General features: G+C 40.5%; 1 protein-coding gene across 1 annotated transcript in view; it reads left to right on the top strand.

Annotated features, from left to right (window-relative positions):
- The window catches only part of LOC110527702 (protein phosphatase 1, regulatory subunit 16B), a 128,646-nt gene that overhangs the window by 86,373 nt on the left and 17,218 nt on the right, over window positions 1-25,055 (top strand). Inside the window, exons 4-5 of the mRNA XM_021609156.2 lie at window positions 20,903-21,048; window positions 21,290-21,393. Coding sequence (XP_021464831.1) covers window positions 20,903-21,048; window positions 21,290-21,393 — 250 coding nt within the window. The remainder of the gene's footprint in view (window positions 1-20,902; window positions 21,049-21,289; window positions 21,394-25,055) is intronic.

Below are 25,055 nucleotides of genomic sequence, written 5' to 3'. Positions count from 1 at the left end.
ATGGACAAAAAAAAATACATTTTCTAAGTGACCCCAGACTTTTGAATGGTAGTGTGTATTTTTTGTGTGTTGGGCATCAATTATACCTTGACTATCACCATTCATTCTCGCTGTCGATAATTCTAATGTTATAACTTCTAATTGTAACTGTATCCACTGGCGAATTGGGAGAGAGTGGAGTGATTGCTATCAAGAGCCAACATCTTTTTTTTGCGGCAGTGTTGTCTGACAGCAGTAATGGTCTCTGATTGATTGAGAGATTCAATGAGCTATCATCGTTAAGTAACATAGGAAATGCAAAGCAGTGAATATTTACATTCATGCACTTTGAAATAAATGTTGTAACTTTGTCCTAGAAGCATTTAAATGCACAGCACTCCCACATCATATGAATGAATATGCCTACCTGATACAGGGGACACAGTGAACAGTTGGGAATTGGGGCCAGTTTCCTTGGTGTTAAATACAGTCTGAACAAACTTAAAATGTATAAATTGATGGTTCAGATTACGGGATGCCAAGGTCCAATTTTCCCATATTCTGTTCCAGTTAAAGGGTTTTTCAAATTCACTTAGATCTGTGAACCATATGTGTTTTAATGGCTAGTTTTAAAATGTGTTTTTCAAAAGTTTATATATTATAGATATCAGTCCTTTCGGGAGCCCAGATCATTTATTTATAAATCCCATCGTTGGATGGTTTGGTAGTAGGGTTTCCCAAGGGATTCCTTAGGACAGCATAGCTGACCTAAATTGTAAGTATAGAAAAGGAGTTGGCTGGTAATATGTATGCGTCGTTCAAATCTTGGAAGGTTGTCAAACCATTACTGTCCATGATATTGGCAAGGGCACGGATTCCACATTTGGATCACTGGGGGGATGCAAAAGGCCGCCCTCCAGATCGCAAGGCATTATTGTGAAATATTGGAGTATAGATGGGCCATTTTGATTCCCAGTTACATTGTTTTTCAATTTTGCACCTAATATACATTTTGTGGGCAAAAAAAAGCACCAAAGCGTAGTTGACATTGTTTAAGGGATATACTGTATCAGTAAAGACCACGTCTTACAGTGCAATAGGAGACGTCATATGTCTTTCTATACTCAAATTATGAGAATGCATAATGAGATGACATGATCAGTAGATTTGAGGGAAATTGCTGTTATTTACATGACGTCAGAGCTCTGGCTCTGCTCTTCACAGTCCTGTATGGGTGTTGACTGACAGAAGTCCTGTTCTGAACTTGAGCACCTGGGACTCTAGGTATTCTGAAAGATGAGACGTTGAGGATTATTATAAATACCGCTTTGATGTCATACAAGCAAACACCCGTGAGTTCAATTGGGCACTTCACATTTCCATATCATAAAACGTTCACGATCACTATGTTTGATGTACCATTACAAGATGACATGGCGTAATACCCTTGGTTGTTCTGAACAGACCAGTTAGTTCTCTCACTCAAACCCTTGTCATTGTTTTTTGTCTTGTGTTGCACCTACCCCACATTTCCCAGGAATATTCTCATGTTACTGAATGTATCCGGAGTATTGTCCGATTTTGTTATCAACAAATGTGTCAAAGTACAGTAAATGTCAAATTCAAATCAAATCTACAGTGTAATGTTTGGATTCAGTCTTGTGTCAGGTGAACTGTTGTGTCCTCGCCTTTTGGTCTAATCATTCTCCCATAATCTCGAAACGGTTCCCTTTCAATTGCTGCCATGGATATGCATTTCATATTTTTTCTGTAAGAAACATTTCAATTTAGTCCTATCCATATAGGCCAATTCCAACGGGTGTAAAGGGTTAATCATTTAATGAAATAGGAGCTAATTCCCATATGTTCCAAGACAGACCAGAGATACAGTATGACCATTCTAGTCTATCAAAAGTGTTTTCTGCATCGAGAGATAAAACCCAAGGAGCTGTTGTTTCTAATTAAGTATTTACGATATCTAAGAGTCGACGGAGGTTATCTGAGGTTACATTTTTTTTAACAAACCACTTTGGTCCTGTAATTTTTGTTTGTTTTTGGATAGAAAGTGTTGTTGGTGAGAGATTCGGCACAGTGCAGTGACATTGCTCAGGCTGATCATCTCGAACATACTGTATAATTTATGTAGCTCTCTGCTCTGTCTTGTACTCTGTCTGTCTGGCACCACTGGGTGATGGGTGGGTGACAAGACATCTTCTCTCTCATGGAAAATAAATAAATGTCTCTCAATTTAATTTCCTGTGCGATTAGTCATAAGAAGAGAAGAGTAGGCGACTTTAATTTCATTTTCTGAGTTTATATGTTCCGTTAGTCTGTCAGCGTCATGTAAATATAGTAACTTATTTCATTTCGATGGTCAGCACCACACCTCAAAGTGTGTGTTTTCACTTTTGTGTTTGTTCTATTCTCTCCCTGGCACATAATTCTGGACCATGGGTAGCATGTCTTGACTGAGGGGTCTGGGCTTCTTGGTCCAGTGACAGGCCTCTATGTTGGAGCACAATGATTTGTTTGATTTATTTATGGGGTTAGAAAATACTTCACATATAGATAAAGAGAATACATTAGATCCAAGAGGATAACATAACAGTATCATATAACAACTTACATCCAATATGGTTCTGGAAAGGAAAATAATGACCAATTGACTATACATGAAGAACACACACTAGCTTTGTGTTATTTTTAAACCTGCTGCAAATACTGTGAAAGTATTTGTGTGTGGGGGGGGGGGGGGGGGGGGGGGTTCTTTTATCCTTGTGGGGACATAAAATCCTCAAGTCCCACCAGGGACAGTAAAACGAGGAAAACTCAGCCCCGTTTCCCACATCCCCATGAGGTCAAAGGTTATTTTAAACTTCAGTGTTAGGGTCACAATTAGTGTTAGAATTGCGGTAAGGGTTAGCGGTTAGGGTTGTTTTATTGTTCTTTTTTTACTTCAGTTAATTTGAATACTTTCTTAACACTTATTTTTCTTTCAACTGCATTGTTGGTTAAGGGCTTGTAAGTAAGCATTTCTCTGTAAGGTCTGTTGTATTCGGCGCATGTGACAAATAACATTTTATTTGATGTTAGGGGCTAGGGAAAAGAGGGTTTTGAATGGACATTTCTTTTAGGTCCCCACGAGGATAGAAGAACATAACGTGTGTGTGTGTGTGTGTGTGTGTGTGTGTGTGTAAGCGCATGCTATCGGGCTCATCTGAAGTGTCACGACACCAATTTCAGGTGTCGTCATCCAGCTGGCTTTGTTTTATCACTGATAGATCCACCAGAGGTATTCTACTTCACACGTGATGATGAGTGCACTGGAATCTGAGAATTGGACACAGTTATGCCCTGTTAATCAGTGAGTTTGAGTGCCTTCACGAAAGTGTCACATCGAGTGAAGAAATGTCTGAACACATCTGAAGGCCAGTCAATCTCACTTGCTCACAGAATAAAAGAACAGTGATGTAAAGTAATTAAATAAAAATACCCCAAAAAATGTATTAAGTAGTACTTTAAAGTATCTGTACTTTACTATCTGTATTTTTGGCAACTTTTACTTCTACTTCACTATATTCTTAAAGAAAATGTACTTTTTACTCCATACATTTTCCCTGACACACACTTGTAATATTTTGACAGGAAAATTGTCCAATTCACACACTTATCTAGAGAACATCCCTGGTCATCCCTACTGCCTCTGATCTGTCAGACGCACTAAACACAAATGCTTTGTTTCTAAATTATGTCTGCGTGTTGGATTGTGCCCCTGGATATCCGTCAATAAAAACAATAAACATTTGTGCCGTCTGGTTTGCTTAATATAAGTAAGTTGAAATGATTTCTACTTTTGATGCTTAAGTACATTTTAGTAATTCCATTTACTTTTGAAACTTAAGTATATTTAAAATCAAATACGTTTAGACTTTTACTCAAGTGGTATTTTACTGGGTGACTACCTTAATAGAAAATGACTCAAGTAAAAGGGATCTTTACTCTAGTGTGACAATTGAGGACTTTTTCCACCACTATAAAAGAGTAACCCAGGATTGCTTTAGAATGTTTTGATATAATACCAAACAACTGTACCACACCCCAGTATTCCATACTCTGTATCCTTCCAACTAAACAAACACTGAGGCCATATTTAGTTGGCCTACACCTTTACTGTACAGTACTTCAGCCTTGTTCTCTCCTCTCCCCATCTAGTCTCAGATATCCCTGACCTTGGAGCAACGTAAGCCAAAATATATATTTTTTTATTTATTTTATTTTTTACAGACAACTCTCTCAACAAATCACGAGTTTGGGTAGGCGGGGCTTAAAATGCGTCCCAACTGATACATTGCCGGAAGCAAACCATCTGTCTAGAGACTACGCTTCACCAGGCCCTTCATTAACTCCTAACCTCCCAGTAAAACAGTCCCCCTGTCTTTCAGCCCACAGTTTATGTATTAGATTCCGTACTATTAACCAAACACTGACTCCATAATATTATTTTGTTACCCTGGACCTTTACAGTGCATCAGCCTTGCTTTCTGCTCTTCCCCTGCCCACCACCCCTCCAATCCATACAACCCACAGCCAGAGCCCAGTAACACAGCCAGTGTTGTTATCCACACACACAGATGCACAATCTGCCTCTTTGTGAGGCAGGCCTTCGTCTCTAAATACTTTGCATGAGCAGTTATGAAAGACACATTATTTCCTTCCCCGGTCGGTTCATTGTCTTAGCGCAGGCAGAGGGCCGGGGGAGGCAGGCTACAGGGGAATTACAGGGAAAGACTCGGGGGATTAGCCTAACAGCTAGTATGTGGGCTCAAATATGTGGGTTTTAAAGAGGGTTCTTATGGTAATGCTAATGGTGGGCTAGCCAAGCTGTAATCCAGACGAGGGTAAATTATTTTGACATGGACACGGTTGGGTTTGCCTGTACACTTTGCCTAAATGTACCCTTTGCCTAACACAAGCTGAAGATTTTGACTTCATCCAATCATGAGTACAAACGCAACATTTAAGTTGTAAACCATGTTTAGCTACTGTACATTTCACACATTGGAGCCAGTTTCTAGGGCTGTATTAATGGCAAATATTTGGTAGGCCTACAAATGTATTTGACTTTACTGTTTCCACAAGTGTTTACTCTGCATTTGATAGGAAATTGTGTGGTAACAATGGTTACTTCCTGGTGACTTTCAGTTTAAAAAGAAACTTTTTTTTTTCCAACTGTGGCTATGGCTCATGTTATATCACCTAGACTAACTGTACCATGTACCTTGTAACTTTGTCTCTTCTGCTGTCAAACAGTTTGCACGCATGCACACACACCCATGCACGCAGAAAAACATCTCACACACACATATCGCACAGGAAGAACAGAAATAAGCACCACCACCTGTATTATGTGTCATACTGTTCTGCTCCTTGAAGCCAATAAGGAAGTTATTAAACAAATCTCTCTCACAGACATACACATTCTGTGTCTAAGAAGGGAAATATCCCGAGAACAAACTGATCTCTTGTCAAGCTCATAGTCTGTAGAGTTATGTTTCAAATACTGTGTGTTGGCAATTCCACGGTAACAGAATGATGCTGATAATCTGATTTTTCACTTTAAAAGTATGCCAAATAAAAACTATTGATTTGAAAGGTAAAAAAACTCTATGCACGAGGACTACTTTGAACAATTTCCACAAAGTTTTGCAAAAACACATTTACTCAAACAGTGCACATGTAAAGTTTGGTAATAGAATGACTGTAAAATCTCCCTCCAATTTATGTGACCACGTTTTCCAAAAACTCTGTTAAATACCTACTCTGAATTAAGATTCAAAGATGCCTGAAGAATGTGGTGTCAGCTATGAAATTATAACTATTTTGGTTATTGACCTACAGTAAGTGAAGTGGGTGAACACCCAGTAACAGCATGATGGTAACAGAATGACATTGTTCCCTGACCTGTACTATTGACCCTTACAAATGTCTTTTTGAGAAGAAGTGGAAGTGAACCCTGGAACCCCAAAGAACTTTCATTGTGTTTGTAAACAATAAGCAGAATGTCTGTTAAATCGCGGCTGTAAACAGCTAGCTGGCTAAGCTAGCTAATCTAGTTTAGTTGTTTTCTCAAGGTAGGAATTTGCAGTTTGACAGAATGTATTCCTTGGTGGGATGGTCCTTACGTCCCGAGACACATCTATTTTTCTAAATTAAAGTTTATAGATTTCCCAAAGAAGCAACGCAGTGGGCTGCATTGCCTGCATGTATGGCTAGTAATGTTAGCTGCAGCAGGAGGTGGTGGATGATGTGTAGCACATGGGTAAGTTGTTTATTAAGTTAACCATCTATTCTAGGCAATGTCAGGTATCTAGCTAGCTACCTACGTGTAAATATGATAGACTGCCATCCATTAGTTGTTTTTTATGACACAAAAATAAGTTTAATCTGCTAACAATGTTAGCTACCAAGCTAGTAGCTAAGCTAGCTAGCTAAAGAACAGATGTCCAGTCCCAAAGAGAGAACTATGACAATACAAAAGCACAATTGAAACGAAATATCAAATGTTATATCATTTGAGAATAATTAAACTGGTCTAATTTCTATGTTTCCTAACCTCAGATACAGAGACCTGTGAAAGCTGCTATTCCCTGTCTGTGGATGAAGTTCACAAAGAAACTCCATCCAAGATCTAGCTACTGGGTGTGCAGGATTCTGTTACAGCCCTGACATTCTGCTTATTTTATTTTAAACCCCATATTCATTTAACTATTCAATCATCTCCAGTGGTGTAAGGTACTTAAGTAAAAATACTTGAAAATACTAATTAAGTAGTTGTTTTGGGTATCTGTACTTTACTATTTATATTTTTGACAACTTTTACTTCACTACATTCCTTAAAGTATGTACTTTTTATTCCATACATTTTCCCTGCCACCCAAAACTACTCATTACGTTTTAAAAGCTTAGCCGGACAGGACAATAGTCTAATTCACACACTTATAAAGAGAACATCCTTGGTCATCCCTGCTGCCTCTTATCTGGTGGACTCACTAAACACATGCTTCATTTGAAAATGATGTCCGAGTGTTGTAGCGAGCCCATGGCTATCCGTTAATACATTTAAAAAAACAGAAAATGGTGCCATCTGCCTTGCTTAATATAAGGAATTTGAAGTAATTTATGCTTTTCCTTTTGATACTTACGTCTATTTTAGCAATTACAGTCGTGGCCAAAAGTTTTGAGAATGACACAAATATTAATTTTAACATTCTGCTGCCTCACTTTGTATGATGTCAATTTGCATATACTCCAGAATGTTATGTGGAGTGATCAGATGAATTGCAAAGTCCCTCTTTGCCATGCAAATGAACTGAATCCCCCAAAAACATTTCCACTGCATTTCAGCACTGCCACAAAAGGACCAGCAGACATCATGTCAAGGCTGGAGATCACTCTGTTAGGCTGATTGAGTCAGAATAACAAGCTTCAAAAGGAGGGTGGTGCTTGGAATCATTGTTCTTCCTCTGTCAACCATGATTACCTGCAAGGAAACACGTGCCGTCATTGCTTTGCACAAAAAAAGGCTACACGGGCAAGGATATTACTGCCAGTAAGATTGCACCTAAATCAACCATTTATCGGATCATCAAGAACTTCAAGGAGAGCGGTTCAATTGTTGTGAAGAAGGCTTCAGGGTGCCCAAGAAAGTCCAGTAAGCGCCAGGACCGTCTCCTACAGTTGATTCAGCTGTGGGATCGGGCACCACCAGTACAGAGCTTGCTCAGAAATGGCAGCAGGCAGTTGTGAGTGCATCTGCATGCACAGTGAGGCGAAGACTTTTGAGAATGGCCTGGTGTCAAGAAGGGCAGCAAAGAAGCCACTTTTCTCTCCAGGAAAAACATCAGGGACAGACTGATATTCTGCAAAAGGTACAGGGATTGGACTGCTGAGGACTGGGGTAAAGTCATTTTCTCTGAATCCCCTTTCTGATTGATTGGGGCATCCGGAAAAAAGCTTGTCCGGAGAAGACGAGGTGAGCGCTACCATCAGTCCTGTGTCATGCCAACAGTAAAGCATCCCAAGACCATTCATGTGTGGGGTTGCTTCTCAGCCAAGGGAGTGGACTCACTCACAATTTTGCCTAAGAACACAGCCATGAATAAAGAATGGTACCAACACATCCTCCGAGAGCAACTTCTCTCAACCATCCAGGAACAGTTTGGTGACGAACAATGCCTTTTCCAGCAAGATGGAGCACCTTTCCATAAGGCAAAAGTGATAACTAAGTGGCTCTGGGAATAAAACATATTTTGGGTCCATGGCCAGGAAACTCCCCAGACCTTAATCCCATTGAGAACTTGTGGTCAATTCTCAAGAGGCGGGAGGACAAACAGAAACCCACAAATTCTGACAAACTCCAAGAATTGATTATGCAAGAATAGGCTGCCATCAGTCAGGATGTGGCCCATAAGTTAATTGACCGCATGCCAGGGCGGATTGCAGCGGTCTTAAAAAAGAAGGGTCAACACTGCAAATACTGACTCTTTGCATCAACTTCATGTAATTGTCAATAAAAGCATTTGACACTTCTGAAAGGCTTGTGTTCCATAGTAACATCTGACAAAAATATCCAGACACTGAAGCAGCAAAATTTGTGGATATTAATGTGTGTCATTCTCAACTTTTGGCCACGACTGTACATTTGCTTTTGATATTTATGCATATTTAAAACCAAATTATTTTAGACTTTTACTCGTGTAATATTTTACTGAGTGACTTTTTTTGTTAAGGTATCTTTACTTTTACTCCAGTATGAAAATGTGGGTACTTTTAACACCACTGATCATCTCTTGTTTTGGAGTAAGATGAATGTCTAAACCCACTAACCATGTACATAGGCATCCTTTGTATGATATTACATAGTGTTGACTCTTTGATTTAAGTATAGTGTATTTTTTCGTCGTTGAACTTTTCCTTTTTTGTCTTGTTTTATTTGAATGTCACACTCATTTTGTCTGATGATATTGCACAGATTTGCAGCTGCAGCTGAAGTCCTTGATCATTAGGTGTAACGATCTCTGTACGGCTGACCTAGGATGCAACCCCTGTCCACAACAGCACTTCATACCCACAAAGCAGTGTCCATTATCCTACCAAAACCATGGTCTTTAGGTCTCAGGGTGGTCTACATCACCACAAGATGGCTATGGGTGCTTTGTCTCTCCTTGATTACTTGCATCCTATCTCCTCACCTGTATTGGAGAAGGTACAAGGACCTTCATCAATGGGTTTTTAGAAGGAGGAATCGAAGGATGAATTGAGAAAGAGCCTAGCACTTACCTGTCAACTAGCTCACATGTGCTACACACTCACCCCTCTGCTACACTCACTGACGACCTCCGCCGCCACATCAGCAGCCAGCAGAGCAGACTTTGAACTGAGTCAATCTAGCACCCAAATAAAACATTTTGTGGGTATTTATTTTTGCTACATACTCAGATCACACAGTCGGGGGATGAATGAGCCAGTTGTAAGCTGGGGATGATTAGGTGACAATGATGGTATGAGGGACAGCTTGGGAATTTAGCCAGGACACTGGGGTTATCACCCCTACTCTTACGATACGTGCCATGGGATCTTTAATGACCTCAGAGTCAGGACACCCGTTTAACGTCCCATCCAAAAGACGGCATCCTACACAGAGCAGTGGCCCCAATCACTGCCCTGGGGCATTGGGATATTTTTTTAGACCAGAGGAACGAGTGCCTCCTACTGGCCCTCCAACACCATTTCCAGCAGCATCTGGTCTCCCATCCAGGGACCAACCAGGACCAACCCTGCTTAGCTTCAGAAGCAAGCCAGCAGTGGGATGCAGGGAGGCTAACCATGTTGAAGGATACCAGATTTGACTCATAATGAGGCTAACCATGTGGAAGGATACCAGATTTGACAACTACAGCTACTGTACATGCCATCATGAAATGGATTAGTGCAAGCCCTGCTCTTGTAATGAAGGTAGGCCTTAAAGATGACATGCACAGTTGAGAGACATTATTGGCAAATATCACTGTCATCAGGGTGTGCAGAAAGGACTATTTTATTATATTACATTTCTAAATACATGTTGCTTAAAATAAATAATAATAATAATAATTTTGCGTCTTTATTTAGCCGCCTTACATATAAAACCATATTTGTTCATCAAAAATTGTGAATAACTCACCACAGGTTAATGAGAAGGGTGTGCTTGAAAGTATGCACATAACTCTGCAATGTTGGGTTGTATTGGAGAGTCTCAGTCTTAAGTCATTTTCCACACACAGTTTGTATTTAGTTTTCATGCTAGTGATGGCCAATAATCCACTCTCGCATAGGTATGTGGTAGCAAAGGGCATCAGCTTACAGCAGGACACTGAGCGCCACCGTATCCAAAATTCTGGCAGTGGCTTCTGATTTTAAATTACATTTTCACAACCGCTTGTTGCAATTTCAATGAGGTTATCTTGTTCAGCTTTCGGTAAGTGGGCTGTAGGTTGGGCATGAAAGTGATAACGAATTCAGTTGTTTTTGTTGTCCGTTTCGGGAAAGCACATGCATAATTGCACACCCAGCTAACTCAAGTACTTCGCTGTATCACATTTGACAATGATGGAAAGACCTGTGTGTTGTTCTTAATGCAGGCAGAGAAGAGCTCCAGCTTCTTAATCATAGCCTCAATTTTGTACCGCACATTGAATATAGTTGCGGAGAATCCCTGTAATCCTAGATTCAGATCATTCAGGTGTTAAAAAACATCACCCAGATAGGCCGGTCGAGAAACTTGGTGAGAAACTTGTCATCAGGCACAGACTGTGTCATCATGCAAGCGCTCAGACAAGTGAAAATTATGGTCAGTAAATTTTTTTATTTTTTTTAACAATGTGTCAATACTTTCCCCCTTGATAACAAGCGCACTTCTGTATGTAGTAAAAGCAATACATGGCCGCTGCCCATATCAATTGCATAATGCAGAAAACACCCAAGAGTTCAGGTGCCTTACTTTTCACAGGAACACCCCCCCCCCGTGGTTGAGCTAACGTAGGCTAATGTGATTAGCATGAGGTTGTAAGTAGCAAGAAAATTTCCCAGGACATAGACATATCTGATATTGGCAGAAAGCTTAAATTCTTGTTAAATTAACTGCACTGTCCAATTCACAATAGCTATTACAGTGATATAATACCATGCTATTGTTTGCACAGTTATGAACTTGAAAAGTTCTTAATAAATCAATTAGGCACATTTGGGCAGTCTTCATACTAAAGTTTGAATTGAAATGCAATGGTTCATTGGATCAGTCGAAAACATTGCACATGCACTGCTGCCATCTAGTGGCTAAAATCTCAATTTTGCCTGGGATGGAATCATAAATTGTGGCCTTTCTCTTGCATTTCAAAGATGATGGTAAAAAAAACAGTAGATAGTTTTTTTCCTCTATTTTCTTATACCAGATCTAATATGTTATATTCTCTTAAATTAATTTCACATTTTCACAAACTTCAGTGTTTCCTTTCAAGTGGTATCAAGAATAGGCATATTATTGCTTCAATGCCTGAGCTACAGGCAGTTAGATTTGGGTATGTCATTTTAGGAAAAATTGAAAAATGGTTCCGATCCTTTCTTGGAACTACCCATCCCGGATCCGGGAGAATTGTCATCAACTACACTAATTAGCAGATCCTTAACTTCTTTTAAGGTATAGGGGGCAGCATTTTTACTTTTGGATAAATAGCGTGTCCAATATCAACTTCCTGCTACTCATGCATATTATTAGTAGATTTGGATAGAAAACACTCTGAAGTTTCTAAAACTGTTTGAATCATGTCTGTGAGTATAACAAAACTTATGTAGCAGGCAGAACCCCGAGGACTAACCGTTCAGATTTTTTTTTTTTTAGGTCTCTCTGTTCAGTGGGTTCTCATTGGCAAACAATATTTCTTAGGAACTTTTCAGTTCCTACCGCTTCCACTGGATGTCACCAGTCTTTGGAATTTGGTTGAGGTTATTCATTTGTGCAATGAAGAAGTACGGCCATCTAGGAACTGCGTAACACTGTTGAAACTTGAAAAGTAGCTTGTTTTGTTGTGTTCCTGTATTGAACACAGAGAGACCCGTCTTCAATTTGATCGATTATTAACGTTTAAAAATACCTAAAGTTGTATTACAAAAGTAGTTTGAAATACTTTGGCAAAGTTTATAGGTAACTTTTGAAATATTTTGTAGTGACGTTGCGCATTTTGGAAGCCGTTTTTTTCTGGATCAAACACGCCAAATAAATTGACATTTTGGATATATATGGACGGAATTAATCGAACAAAAGGACCAATTGTGATGTTTATGGACATATTAGAGTGCCAACAAAAGAAGCTCGTCAAAGGTAAGGCATGTTTTATATTTTATTTCTGCTTTTTGTGTAGCGCCTGCAGGGTTGAAATATGTTACCCTCTTTGTTTACTGTTGTGCTTTCATCAGATAATAGCATCTTATGCTTTCGCCGAAAAGCCTTTTTAAAATCTGACACGTTGGCTGGATTCACAACGAGTGTAGCTTTAATTTAGTATCTTAAATGTGTGATTTAATGAAAGTTTGATTTTTAGATCATTTTAATTGAGTCTTCCGCGCTGCATTTTCCCTGGCTTATGCCCAAGTGGGACGCGAGCGTCCCCTATACCATAAGAAGTTAAGAGGTTTTAAGTTAAGAAAGTTAACCATTTTCACTGTACTGTCCAAAACGTCTTTCAAGCTGTCAGGCATTCCCTTGGTTACAAGAGCCTCTTGTGTATGCTGCAGTATACCCAAGTGGCATCGGGAGCAACTGCTTGCACGTTACCACTCCACTATGTCTCCCTGTCATGGCTTTTGCACAATCAGTACAGATAACACATCTTGACCACCAACGTCCATTTGATGTCACAAAGCTTTCCAGTACTTTAAAATATCCTCTCCTGTTGTCCTGGTTTCCAGTGGTTTGCAGAAGAGGATGTCTTCCATATTTGAACCCCCATAAACATAACGGACACATACCAGGAGCTGTGCCATTCCCGCCACGTCTGTTGACTCATCCAGCTGTAATGCGTAGAATTCACTGGCTTGTATGCGAAACAGTAATTGTTTCTAAACATCTCCTGCCATGTCACTGATGCGTCGTGAAACAGTGATGTTTGATGAAGGCATTTCAATGGCATTTGGCCACTTCCCACAGCATTGTCCCAGCCATATCCGTGGCAGCAGGAATAATGAAGTCCTCCACAATAGTATGGGTATTGCCTGTCCTAGCCACTCGGTAGCTCACCATATAAAGATGCTTCTAGCCCCTTATTAATGGTATTGGTTGCTTTTATACATGTCTTACTACTCGAAAGTCATCTTAATTGTCACTCAAACTCCTGTGGCTTTTTTTTCAAATTGGCATGTTTCGTTTCTAAATGTCTGTGCAAGAGTGAAGGCTTCCCGCGAGAGAGTAACGGTTAATGTGATTGGATGTTAATTATTTGACTAGGCTACCTGTATTTGACTGTGTTGTTATTTCGCTGAACACTGGATAGTTTAGTTTTATTTTTGGCAGTGAAACGAGGCTACTCAGGCGAGGGGGAAAAAACATCACCCAAATGTATTGCCCCATTGGAAAATCTGAATGGACTGTTTGAAAATGTGAATTTTTGACGTACCCCCGACGGCGTTGCAAAGCCAAGTTAGAGGTTGCCAGTTACACATGCAATACAAATTCACCATTCTGGTTTAGATTCAGAATGAGGAAGGAGTAACTCTCTATCAGAAAGGACCAATCAAGATATTAATTGGCCACAGCGGAAGTTGGGTACTACCCTAGGCCCGGTTTCCCGATAGCGATGGAGTGAGTGTTTTAACAATCCATATTTACTGCAACGGCCGAAGATGTAACGTGTGTTTCACAAAACATGTTCACTAAGTGTGTCTTTGAGGCATGTGTCGATACTGATAGGATCTAAATGAAGGCAGCGCTGCCCTTGTATTAGCCTTTCGCCATTCAAATTTGACCTTCATTTAGAGTAATTCCAAATTACTGACGAAAGATCAGCTTCTAGAAAGATACTGTCACCTATGGCCTCAAATATTGAGGTGGCGTATTCTAATGATTGCTTACTCCTATAATTATGCACTAAATCAAGATTTTGCACGTCATTGCGCACATGGTGTTAGCCGACTCATCGTGAAATATATTGTGGCAAAAATTAGACCGCCTACAATTAGCAAATTAATAATGAATGAACAATTGATTTGTAGCCTAATACTGTAGGCTACCGGTAATTAGCTTTTAATGCAGTCATCTCGGTTTTCATTTGAAGCATCTTTTTATCTATCACTTGTTTGTAACATCTGCAAAGACATTGGCAACTTTGTATTCGTAGTCAACTTCGTTGTGAAGTTACCGGCGGTCACAGAGAGAGAGAATCAAGATGTTTATCTACATTTAAAGGAGATCTTCTGTGTATAAAGTGACGTGGTAGGGAGGAAACACATCTAAATATGGATTTCGGTGTTCTATGCATGTGTTCAAGTGCATCTTTAGTAACAGTGGTTTTGGGAGATAGCTCGGAGATTCAATTTAGCCTCAACATGCTTTTGGGAAAGCTGGCTCAGATTATGCCTTTAAGTTTGACTTGGTCCTTGGGAAACCCATAGATGAGCATACAATGGTGAATGTGCGAGCCTCTGATTTTCTAGTTTTCTGCTATGATGAAAATTGGATTGGAATTGCAGATGATGTGGATGATTAAAACTTGGACGTGAAGGTGAAATTCAAGCATTCAAGTTTCCAGCAAGGTAATTTTCTTGGCCAAACAGAGAGGATATGTCATGTACCAAAAACAAGCACAATCTACAACATTAAGGCACCAACCACTGAAACTGGTCGCCAATATCATTTGGGATGTAGCGACATCACTCCAATAGAAGATGCACTGAAGCAAGAAAATAAAGTGAAAGACTAAATTAAGAATTAGTAGTCCTCTTGGCAGTTTTTTTTTTTATTTCATATGAATGTATCTGGACAAACCCATTGTTCTAACTTTAACTCTTCCCTCTACATTTTATAAATCATTATCATTTGAAGGTTAAGTTTTGAATTAACATTGAGGGAACACCATCTAGTGGTTAGAACCTGGTAAGGTAACACTTTATTTGGATAGTCCATCCGTAGATGCTCTATAGCAGGTATTCCCAAATTGGGGTACGTGCAATGCTGTCGGGGGTACGGAAAATAAAAATGTGATTCAAATACAAAAATATATAATAATTGTGTGTGTGTGTGTGTGTGTGTGTGTGTGTATGTATACACAATTTATTTTATTTTTATTTTTTCATTTTTTTATTTTTGCAGTGAAACGAGGCCACTCAGGTAAGACAAAAATAATATCATTTTTTTTTCCTTAACTGAGTAGCCTCGTTTCACTGCCAAAAAATAAAATTAATCCATCTAGTGTTAAGCCAAATAACAACACAATGTCAAATACAGGCAACATAGTCTAATAATTAACATCATATCACATTAACCGTTACTCCCTCGCGGGAATTCCACTAACGGTCCATATGTAGCCAAACGTAGCTGCTGCTCATTCTGTTTGCTCAAAAATGGATAAATGGTGAAAAAAAGTAAGGCCTGTGTCCATAGAGACACGTACCAGCTCTACTGGTAGTACTGCTACTACCAGAAGTACTACACCTGCACCTGTCGACTACACAAGTTGTTCTGCTTTCACGAGCAAATCCAGTGCTGGCATCAGTAATTCTACATTTGCCCAGCTAGCATGGACACTGACAGTTGTGAATCTAATGCAGCCGAAGAGCACCTGCCCCCTTACCCGGGAATGTATGTAAGGAAACACCCCCCTGAAATGGACAAAAATGAATGGGAAGTCATTGGCACTGGATAAACCATATACACGGTATCCAATACCACTCAATTCGGCGTCATTTCGTTCAAAGTTGATTGCAAATGCCATATGGCAATTGTCAGGTGTAACACTTTAAAAATCCAACAGGTGGCGAGCGCGCTCCACCGTGGTTTTTCATATTGCAAATGCAACACAAGTCAACATCCAAAAGTAACATTTTGAAAAAGTGAAAAAAAATTCAAACGCCTAGCACCCCCTTAAAGTGCTTTTTGGACCGTTTTTCGAAATTCTTTCGATTTAAAAAAAATATATTTATTATTATTATTTATTTTTTGTCAATTACACGTGTAAGAACTGTATGAATATACTTTTGTCCAATATTATTATCATAATTTTTTTTTTTTTTTTTTCAACTTGTGCATAAGGCATGTGTTTGGTCCATTTGCAATATGATTTCATAGGAAGTCAAAAGTTACTTTTTTTTGGCCAAATGCCATAAGAAATGTCCAAATGCAATATGAAAGATTTGAAAATGCAAAATCAGGATGTTATGTCCATTTGCCAAATGCACGTGCATTTGCAATATGTTTCAATGGGCATTTACCATCACAAATTTGTCATGCTCAAAAATCATGCAGAATTGCAAAATTGACTGACCTGATGAACACAGGATGGCCGGGCAGTGATGGAAAGGAACAACAATCGCTTGTTGTTGATTTCATCATCATCATGTCCAATTGGTGATGTTTTTTTCACTGTTGAATCATATTGCAAGTGCACGTGCATTTGCAATATGTTTCAATGGGCATTTACCATCACGAATTTGTCATGCTCAAAAATCCTACAGGAATGCGAAATTGACTGGCCCGATGAACTCGGGATGGCTGGGCAGTGATTCTGGTTCCTCTCTATCGCTCGTTAGGGTTGATTTCAGAATGTCACTCTGGTGATGGTACCTCACTGTTTAACAATAGACAATAGTCACCAGCAAGTCGCCGTCCATCAGTCAATTAGATATCATTCTGACACCAAACCCACTTTTTCCAACTCGTTTAGTAGCCAACTATCACATACTTCAGAGCTGGCCCAAAATTCACAACACCTTCTGTTCAAACTATAATAAAAACGTAAAACACGTAGTTACGTTCTAGCTGCGGGTCCAGTTCTGATGTTATGTGTAGGCCTAGTTGAGGCGACCCCGAATCCCAAGTTTCAGCTCGATAGGTCATTTGGTGCCCGAGCAAGACCCTAATTGGTGCTGAAAATCCACTTTTTCCATGCCTTGCTACGGGGTCCTTGAATGAGCTATCGGACAGAAACGTTGGGGTCCGTCTGTATGGGCCGAGGCGGTCGCAATGCACCTAGTCTTGCGACTCTGGGACATTTCTAAATGTCGTCATTTTCGTGATGCAAAAATGAATTTAAGTTATTGCAAATGTACAAGGCTGTTTCTCGGTCCGAGAACCTTCTAGAGCCACATAACTCACCACGCACTATCGACCTGAGGTCTAGAACAGGTTTCTAAAGTTTTGGAACTTTAGGTCTAGTTCCAACAAGGTTAACTAATGCAGGCAGTGTATGTCTCTACTCACCCCAATGTGTCCCTCCTTCCAAGCTGTGTGTGTGTGTGTGATTTTGTTTTTCTTTGCAATTTTATGGGAGAAATGACTGATTTACAGTTCAGCCTAATCACACATATGAAGTTTTGGAAAGATCTGACTTTTTTAACCCTTCGAAACAGCCCCTGTGACACCATTTATGACACTTCCGGTTGACACAGGAAGCTATAAGTCAACACACATCCTCATTGGGGTATGCTTTTAAGTTTTAAGTATTTATGTTAAGAACTGACTGATTTACACAGGGTTGAATGCACTATTTCTATCAAACTGCAGGTTGGGTATGGATATACACTTTTAGGGTGATTTTTAATCACTTCCGGTTGCTCCAGGAAGCTTAGAATCAACACAGGTAGACCTCAGAGTGGCCTGATGGATTGTCACCGAAGACAGGTTCATAAGGCATTCATAACCCACCAGGTTGAATTTAGGGGTGCAGGCAATGTATTCCTATGGGGAGAGAAGTCAATGCAAACTGTTTGATGTAAACACCTTCTTTTAACTTTTAAGGGTTAATGCCACACGGTCAAGGTTAGGCTTGCACAGATCATCCTAACGGTTCTCTCACTGTCACCCAAAAGCAAATGACAATTAGGGCCAGGCTTCATTTTGGGCCTTCTCTTTTTCAAGGTCGCTGCACTCAGAGCGAGCTACGGTCAAGCGGGGCGTCTCGTTGAACTCGGCACAGTCTGGAGACTATGGTGATGCCGTTTTTAGTGTTGATTTCAGAATGCCATTTTGGTGATGGTCCCTCTCCGTTTAAACATATTGCAAATGTACAAAAGTCAACTAGCAAGTCAGTGTCCATCAGTCAACTAAATGCCGTCATTTTCGTAATGGTTAAAATGAATTGAAGTCATTGCAAATGTATGAGGCTGTTTCTCGGTCCGAGAACCTTCTAGAGCCACTTAACTCACCACGCACTTTAATCAAAAGCCACTGCCAGTTTACTGGATTGGGCTGCGCTCAGTGTCCTGCCTTGGCAAATCGCGCTGTTAAGGCACTGATGCCCTTTGCAACCGCGTACCTATGTGGGGGTGGATTCTCGGCCCTCACTAGCATGAGAACTAAATCGAGGCACAGACTGTGTGGAAAATTATTTAAGACAGACTCTCCAATACAACCCAACATTGCAGAGTTTTGTGCATCCTTTCAAGCACACCCTTCTCATTAACCTGTGGTGAGTTATTCACAATTTTCGATGAGCAAATAAGATTTTATATGTAAGATGGTTAAATAAAGAGCAATTATTGATGATTTTTATTATTTGTGCCCTGGTCCTATATGAGCTCTGTCACTTCCCACAAGCCTGGTTGTGAAAAAACTCACACTCATTCTTATGTTAAATGTATCGTATAATGTGTGTGGCAGGCTTATAATGATGGCCAAAAACAACATTGACAATAATATAATGATGGCCAAAAACAACATTCACAATAACATTGTGAAGAACAAGGCTTGCTAGGGGGACAAAGCAATGCTTGTTGTAAGGACAACATGTTAGAAGCGTAAAGCGTGGGGGCTGGTGGCTAGCAAATCATATCTCATGTAAACAGCGTAATAAGCTAGATAGTTAGAATGCTTGCAGCTAACATCTAGCAATAATGAGCACAGTAGAACGCTATAGCCACGAAGCTAGTGGGGCATTAGCTAGCTAGCAGCTACCTCGTGGTCAAGGTGCCGTGGCTAGCTCAGTGCTGCCTGAAGAAAACTGTATGGGGGCACAGTTAGTCTTCAGATAGTGTGCTCCTGTGACCGAATGAGCCACGAGGCTGAGACCGTCGCTCTGGTTAACACAAACGGGGGAACTTAGGTTAAATTACGCGAGAGAAGGGAGCTAACAATGCTAACGTGTTGCAGGTAGGGTATGCTAGTGAGGTTAGCGTGCCACTCAGCGAGCTTACCAAGTTAGTCTAAGCTTTGTAGCATGGGATAATCGAGTTGCAATAGCTGGCCATGAAGCAAGCTACCAATGGAGACTGAGAAGTAGAAAGGAATTTTTACACAAAACAAAAATCTTTCGGTCAGTACTCAACTTCTCGACAGGGTCCGAAGACCTACGCTTGGCAGCGATGTCCTTTAAGGTTCACTTGTGAGCAGTTAAGCAGGAAAACAGGGATCCAGTCGATCTGAGGAGAGCTAGAGAATGGTTCTCTTTGTGAGGAAGAGAAGCGAGAATAACCAGAGGTCTGGAGAGTACCTCATTTTAAGAAGGTGATGGGCTCACATCATTTGCCACTACCTGTCTGTCTCCAACAGATTATTTTGATTGGTTATTCCAAGAGTAGGTGATCTTAGCGAATCCCCATTGTGAGATATCAAAACAAATAATTGTAAAGAGAACTTTGTTTATTGTCTTTCAAGGTTTGCCATACAGTATCTCTGATCTCTATGTTCCTTTTCTTTAATTTGTCTCTGTCATTCTCTGTACAGCCTATTATAGTGACACACCTCCATGGCATTAGCAGTGGTATAAAGTAACTAGGTAAAACTACTTTGAAGTACTTACGTTGTTTTGGGGGATATCTATCTTACTTTACTATGTATATTTTTGGCATCTTTTACTTTTACACTATATTTCTAAGGAAAATATGTACTTTTTACTCCCATACATTTTTCCTGACACCCAGAAGTACTTGTTACATATTTGAATGTTCAGTCAGGACAGCAATATGGTCCAATGCACGCACATATCAATAAAACGTGTTGTCATCCCTACTGCCTCTGAACTGGCATACTCACTAAACATACATACTGCGTTTGTAAATTATGGCTGAGTGTTAGTTTGCCCCTGGCTGTCCTTAAATAAATAGAAATGCTGCCCGTTTTGCGTAATATAAGGAATTTGTAAGGAGCATATAGCATTTTCTTTTTACTTTTACTCAAAGATGACAACTGATACTTTTTCCAGCACTGTACTTAATTATATTTAATACCAGATACTATTACTCAAGTAGTATTTGACTGGGGGTGACTTTACTTTTACTCAAGTATGACAATTGTGTACTTTTACCACCACTGAGCATTAGTTAGCTCCAATTATTTCTGATGGAGAAAAGAGCTGTTTTCCACACCCTGGTAATTTGTTTGTTTTAGTTTTAGCCCACTTCCTGCTGTTGAGAACACACACAACCCACACAGCAGTGGAGATGTCAGAGTAACATCTTTGTGATGCTTAATGTATTCTTAACAAGTCTCAGTGGAATTATAAAGTTCTATAAAATACATTTATACAGCATTAGAGATTCTGTCTCATAGATTCTACAGGGTCTTGTTACATCAATGCATTTAGTTTGTTGCATTAAATGAAGCTAATATTCCATTGCTTCCTCTCTTGCTACCTCTCTCGTTACCTCTCTCTCTCTCTCTCGCTACCTCTCTCTCTCTCCCCAGTGCTGTATTGATAACTATGAGGAGATGGTAAAGATCCTGTTGAATCGTAGTGCCAGTGTAAACGCCCAGGACAATGAACTTTGGACCCCGCTACATGCTGCTGCCACCTGTGGACATGCAGGACTGGTCAAGGTCCTCATACAACAGTAAGACAGTGGCTTAGTCACACTACATATAACACTGCAGCTTTCCATCTATATGTCTTGTATTTATTAATGTCAGATCTGTATTTTATTTGGTCCAAGACTATTACTGTACAGTTAGAGCATACATTTTTACTATGTTTTTGATCCCTGGGGAGATTAAACCCATGACCTTGGCATTGCTATCGCTATGCTCTAACCAATTAAGTCACACTTATCTCTTATTGGTTTTCCACCTTCCCAGTGGAGCAGACCTGTTAGCTGTGAACTCTGACGGCAACATGCCCTATGACCTGTGTGAAGATGACCCTACCCTGGACATCATCGAGACCGCAATGGCAAATCGAGGTGAGCGAATAAAAAAAATATATATACTGTTTTGATATGTCAGTCGGCTTTCACTGTAGCACCTGAAGTCCCAGTTCTCTGATATCCTCAATAATATAGCTGAACGGTAGAGCAGTGGAGGCTGGTGACTTGAAAAATGTAGGAGGATGGGAGACCCACGGAATAGGCGTGGACTGCACGGAGACGACAAAGCGTGTTTCAGAGATTGTCTTTTTTTTAAAATTTTTTTTAACCTGAAACCATTTAATAAAGACATTTATAGTCAAATATTATTGGGCTACTTACACAGTGTTGGCAAGGGATCACAGCAGTGATTGAATGATTGTATCCATCGATCAATCAAATGTATTTTTAAAGCCCTTCTTACATCAGCTGATGTCACAACGTGCTGTACAGAAACCCAGCCTAAAACCCCAAACAGCAAGCAATGCAGGTGTAGCAGCACAGTGGCTAGGAAAAACTCTCTAGAAAGGCCAGAACCTAGGAAGAAACCTAGAGGAACCAGGCTGAGTGGTGGCCAGTCCTCTTCTGGCTGTCCCGGGTGGAGATTATAACAGAACATTGCCCAGATGTTCAAATGTTCATAGATGACCAGCAGGGTCAAATAATAATAATCACAGTGGTTGTAGAGTGTACAACAGGTCAGCACCTCAGGAGTAAATGTCAGTTGGCTTTTCATAGCCGATCATTCAGAGTATCTCTACCGCTCCTGCTGTCTCTAGAGAATTGAAAACAGCAGGTCTGGGACAGGTAGCATGTCCGCTGAACAGGCCAGTGTTCCATAGCCGCAGGCAGAACTGTTGAAACTGGAGAAGCAGCACGACCAGGTGGACTGGGGACAGCAAGGAGTCATCAGGCCAGCTAGTCCTGAGGCATGGTCCTAGGGCCCAGGTCCTCCGAGAGAGAGAGAGAGAGAGAGAAAGAAAGAGAGAATTAGAGAGAGCATACTTAAATTCACAGGACACCGGATAAGACAGGAGAAATACTCCAGATATAACAGACTGACCTTAACCCCCCGACACAAACCAATACAGCATAAATACTGGAGGCAGAGAAAGGAGGGGTCGGGAGACACTGGCCCCATCCGACGGTACACCCGGACGGGGCCAAACAGGCAGGATATAACCCCAACCACTTTGCCAAAGCACAGCCCGCACATGACTAGAGGGATATCTCCAACCACCAACTTACCATCCTGAGACGAGGCTGGGTATAGCCCACGAAGATCTCCCCCAAAGAACAACCCAAGGTGCGGTGCCAACCCGGACAGGAAAATCACATCAGCGACTCAATCCACTCAAGTGGTGCACCCCTCCTAGGGATGGCATGGAAGAGCACCAGTAAGCCAGTGACTTAGCCACTGTAATAGGGTTTGAGGCAGAGAATATGAATTGAGTTTTTTTTTTACTTCAGTGCAGGACGGGTTGAGATGTTCAGGGGCTAGGCTTCAATGCAGGACAGGCTCACCATGGATGGATGGTGTTGAAGTGCTCAACTCTTCCATTGAGGACAGGATTTGACTTGGAAAACAAAAAACAATAGCACAATGCAGTTAGACAAATGATAAGTTCATTTAATAAAAATAAAAATAATAAGTTCATCAAAGGAAGGATTAAAGTCACATTGATTTGTAATAATGTGATTATGTTTGCGTATGTGATGGACTCTACATACAGTAATGAGAGAAAAGGGATAAGCTATTAGCAGTGCTTGGAGAATAAATATTCCATGTGCCAGTAGATGAGAGGGCACATGAGACATGGCTTCAGTTCATATCAGGAGAGAGTTGACACTGTTGATGGAGTGGTCATCCCCTCTTAGAGCTGCAATATTTAACCTTTTGGGCGACCTGACCAAATTCACATAGAATTGTGTGTTATAGATCTGTCATTCTCATCGAAAGCATGTCTAAGAAGCTGTAGATCTGTTCTATGTGTGCTATTTCTGTGTTTTCCGTTAAGTTCTCTTTCAGTTTTGTACACCAACTTCAAACAGCTGCAAATACAATATGTTTGGTCTGACCCACAATTCCAGTGGGTCAGAAGTTTACATACACTAAGTTGACTGTGCCTTTAAACAGCTTGGAAAATTCCAGAAAATGTCATGGCTTTAGAAGCTTCTGATAGGCTAATTGACATTTGAGTCAATTGGAGGTGTACCAGTGGATGTATTTCAAGGCCTACCTTCAAACTCAGTGCCTCGTTGCTGGACATCATGGGAAAAAGAAATCAGCCAAGACGTCAGAAATAAAATTGTAGACCTCCACAAGTCTGGGTCATCCTTGGGAGCAATTTCCAAATGCCTGAAGGTACACGTTCATATATACAAACAATAGTACGCAAGTACAAACACCATGGGACCACAGAGCCGTCATACCTCTCAGGAAGGACACTCTTTCTGTCTCCTAGAGATGAACGTACTTTGGTGCGAAAGGTGCAAATCAGTCCCAGAACAACAGCAAAGGACCATGTGAAGATGCTGGAGGAAACAGGTACAAAAGTATCTATATCCACAGTAAAACGAGTCCAATTTCGAAATAACCTGAAAGGCCGCTCAGCAAGGAAAAAAGCCAGACTACGGTTTGCAACTGCACATGGGGACAAAGATTGTACTTTTTGGAGAAATTTCCTCTGGTCTGATGAAACAAAAATATAACTGTTTGGCCATAATGACCATCGTTATGTTTGGAGGAAAAAGGGGGAGGCTTGCAAGCCGAAGAACACCATCCCAACCGTGAAGCACGGGGGTGCAGCATCATGTTGTGGGGGTGCTTTGCTGTAGGAGGGAATGGTGCACTTCACAAAATAGATGGCATCATGAAACAGGAAAATGATGTGGATATATTGAAGCAACATCTTAAGACATCATTCAGGAAGTTAAAGCTTGGGTCTTCCAAATGGACAATGACCCCAAGCATACTTCCAAAGTTGTGGCAAAATGGCTTAAGGACAACAAAGTCAAGGTATTGGAGTGGCCATCACAAAGCCCTGACCTCAATCCCATAGAACATTTGTGGGCAGATCTGAGAGAACCTGTGCTCGCAAAGAGGCCTACAACCTGACTCAGTTACACCAGCTCTGTTAGGAGGAATGGGCCAAAATTCACTCAACCTATTGTGGTAAGCTTGATGAAGGCTACCCCAAACGTTTGACCCAAGTTAAACAATTTGAAGACAATGCAACCAAATACTAATTGAGTGTATGTAAACTGCTGACCCACTGGGAATGTGATAAAAGCTGAAATAAATAATTCTCTACAATTATTCTGTTTCTGATTATTTCACATTCCTAAAATAAAGTGGTGATCCTAACTAACCTAAGACAGGGAATTTTTACTAGGATTAGATATCAGGAATTGTGAAAACTGTGTTTCAATGTATTTTGCTAAGGTGTATGTTAACTTCTGACTTCAACTGTAGGTCTATGCAAGGGGGTGAGAAGTACAGGCCTCCTAGGTTTTGTATTGAATTCAATGTAGCCAGAGGAGGATGGAAAATAGCTGTCCTCCGGCTACACAATGGTGCTATCCTAGAGCACAGAGTCCCAACTTTCTCCTTGGGGCGCCTCCAGAGATTTCAGATTTTTGTTGTAACCCTAAACTGACACACCTGATTCAGTTAGTCAAAGGCTTGATGATTAGTTGACTTATTGAATCAGGTGTGC

The sequence above is a fragment of the Oncorhynchus mykiss genome, chromosome 7 (genome assembly GCF_013265735.2).
Source record: "Oncorhynchus mykiss isolate Arlee chromosome 7, USDA_OmykA_1.1, whole genome shotgun sequence".
Taxonomy (NCBI): domain Eukaryota; kingdom Metazoa; phylum Chordata; class Actinopteri; order Salmoniformes; family Salmonidae; genus Oncorhynchus; species Oncorhynchus mykiss.
Note: the sequence above shows the minus strand (reverse complement) of the source record. Positions and strands in the feature narration are given on the sequence as shown.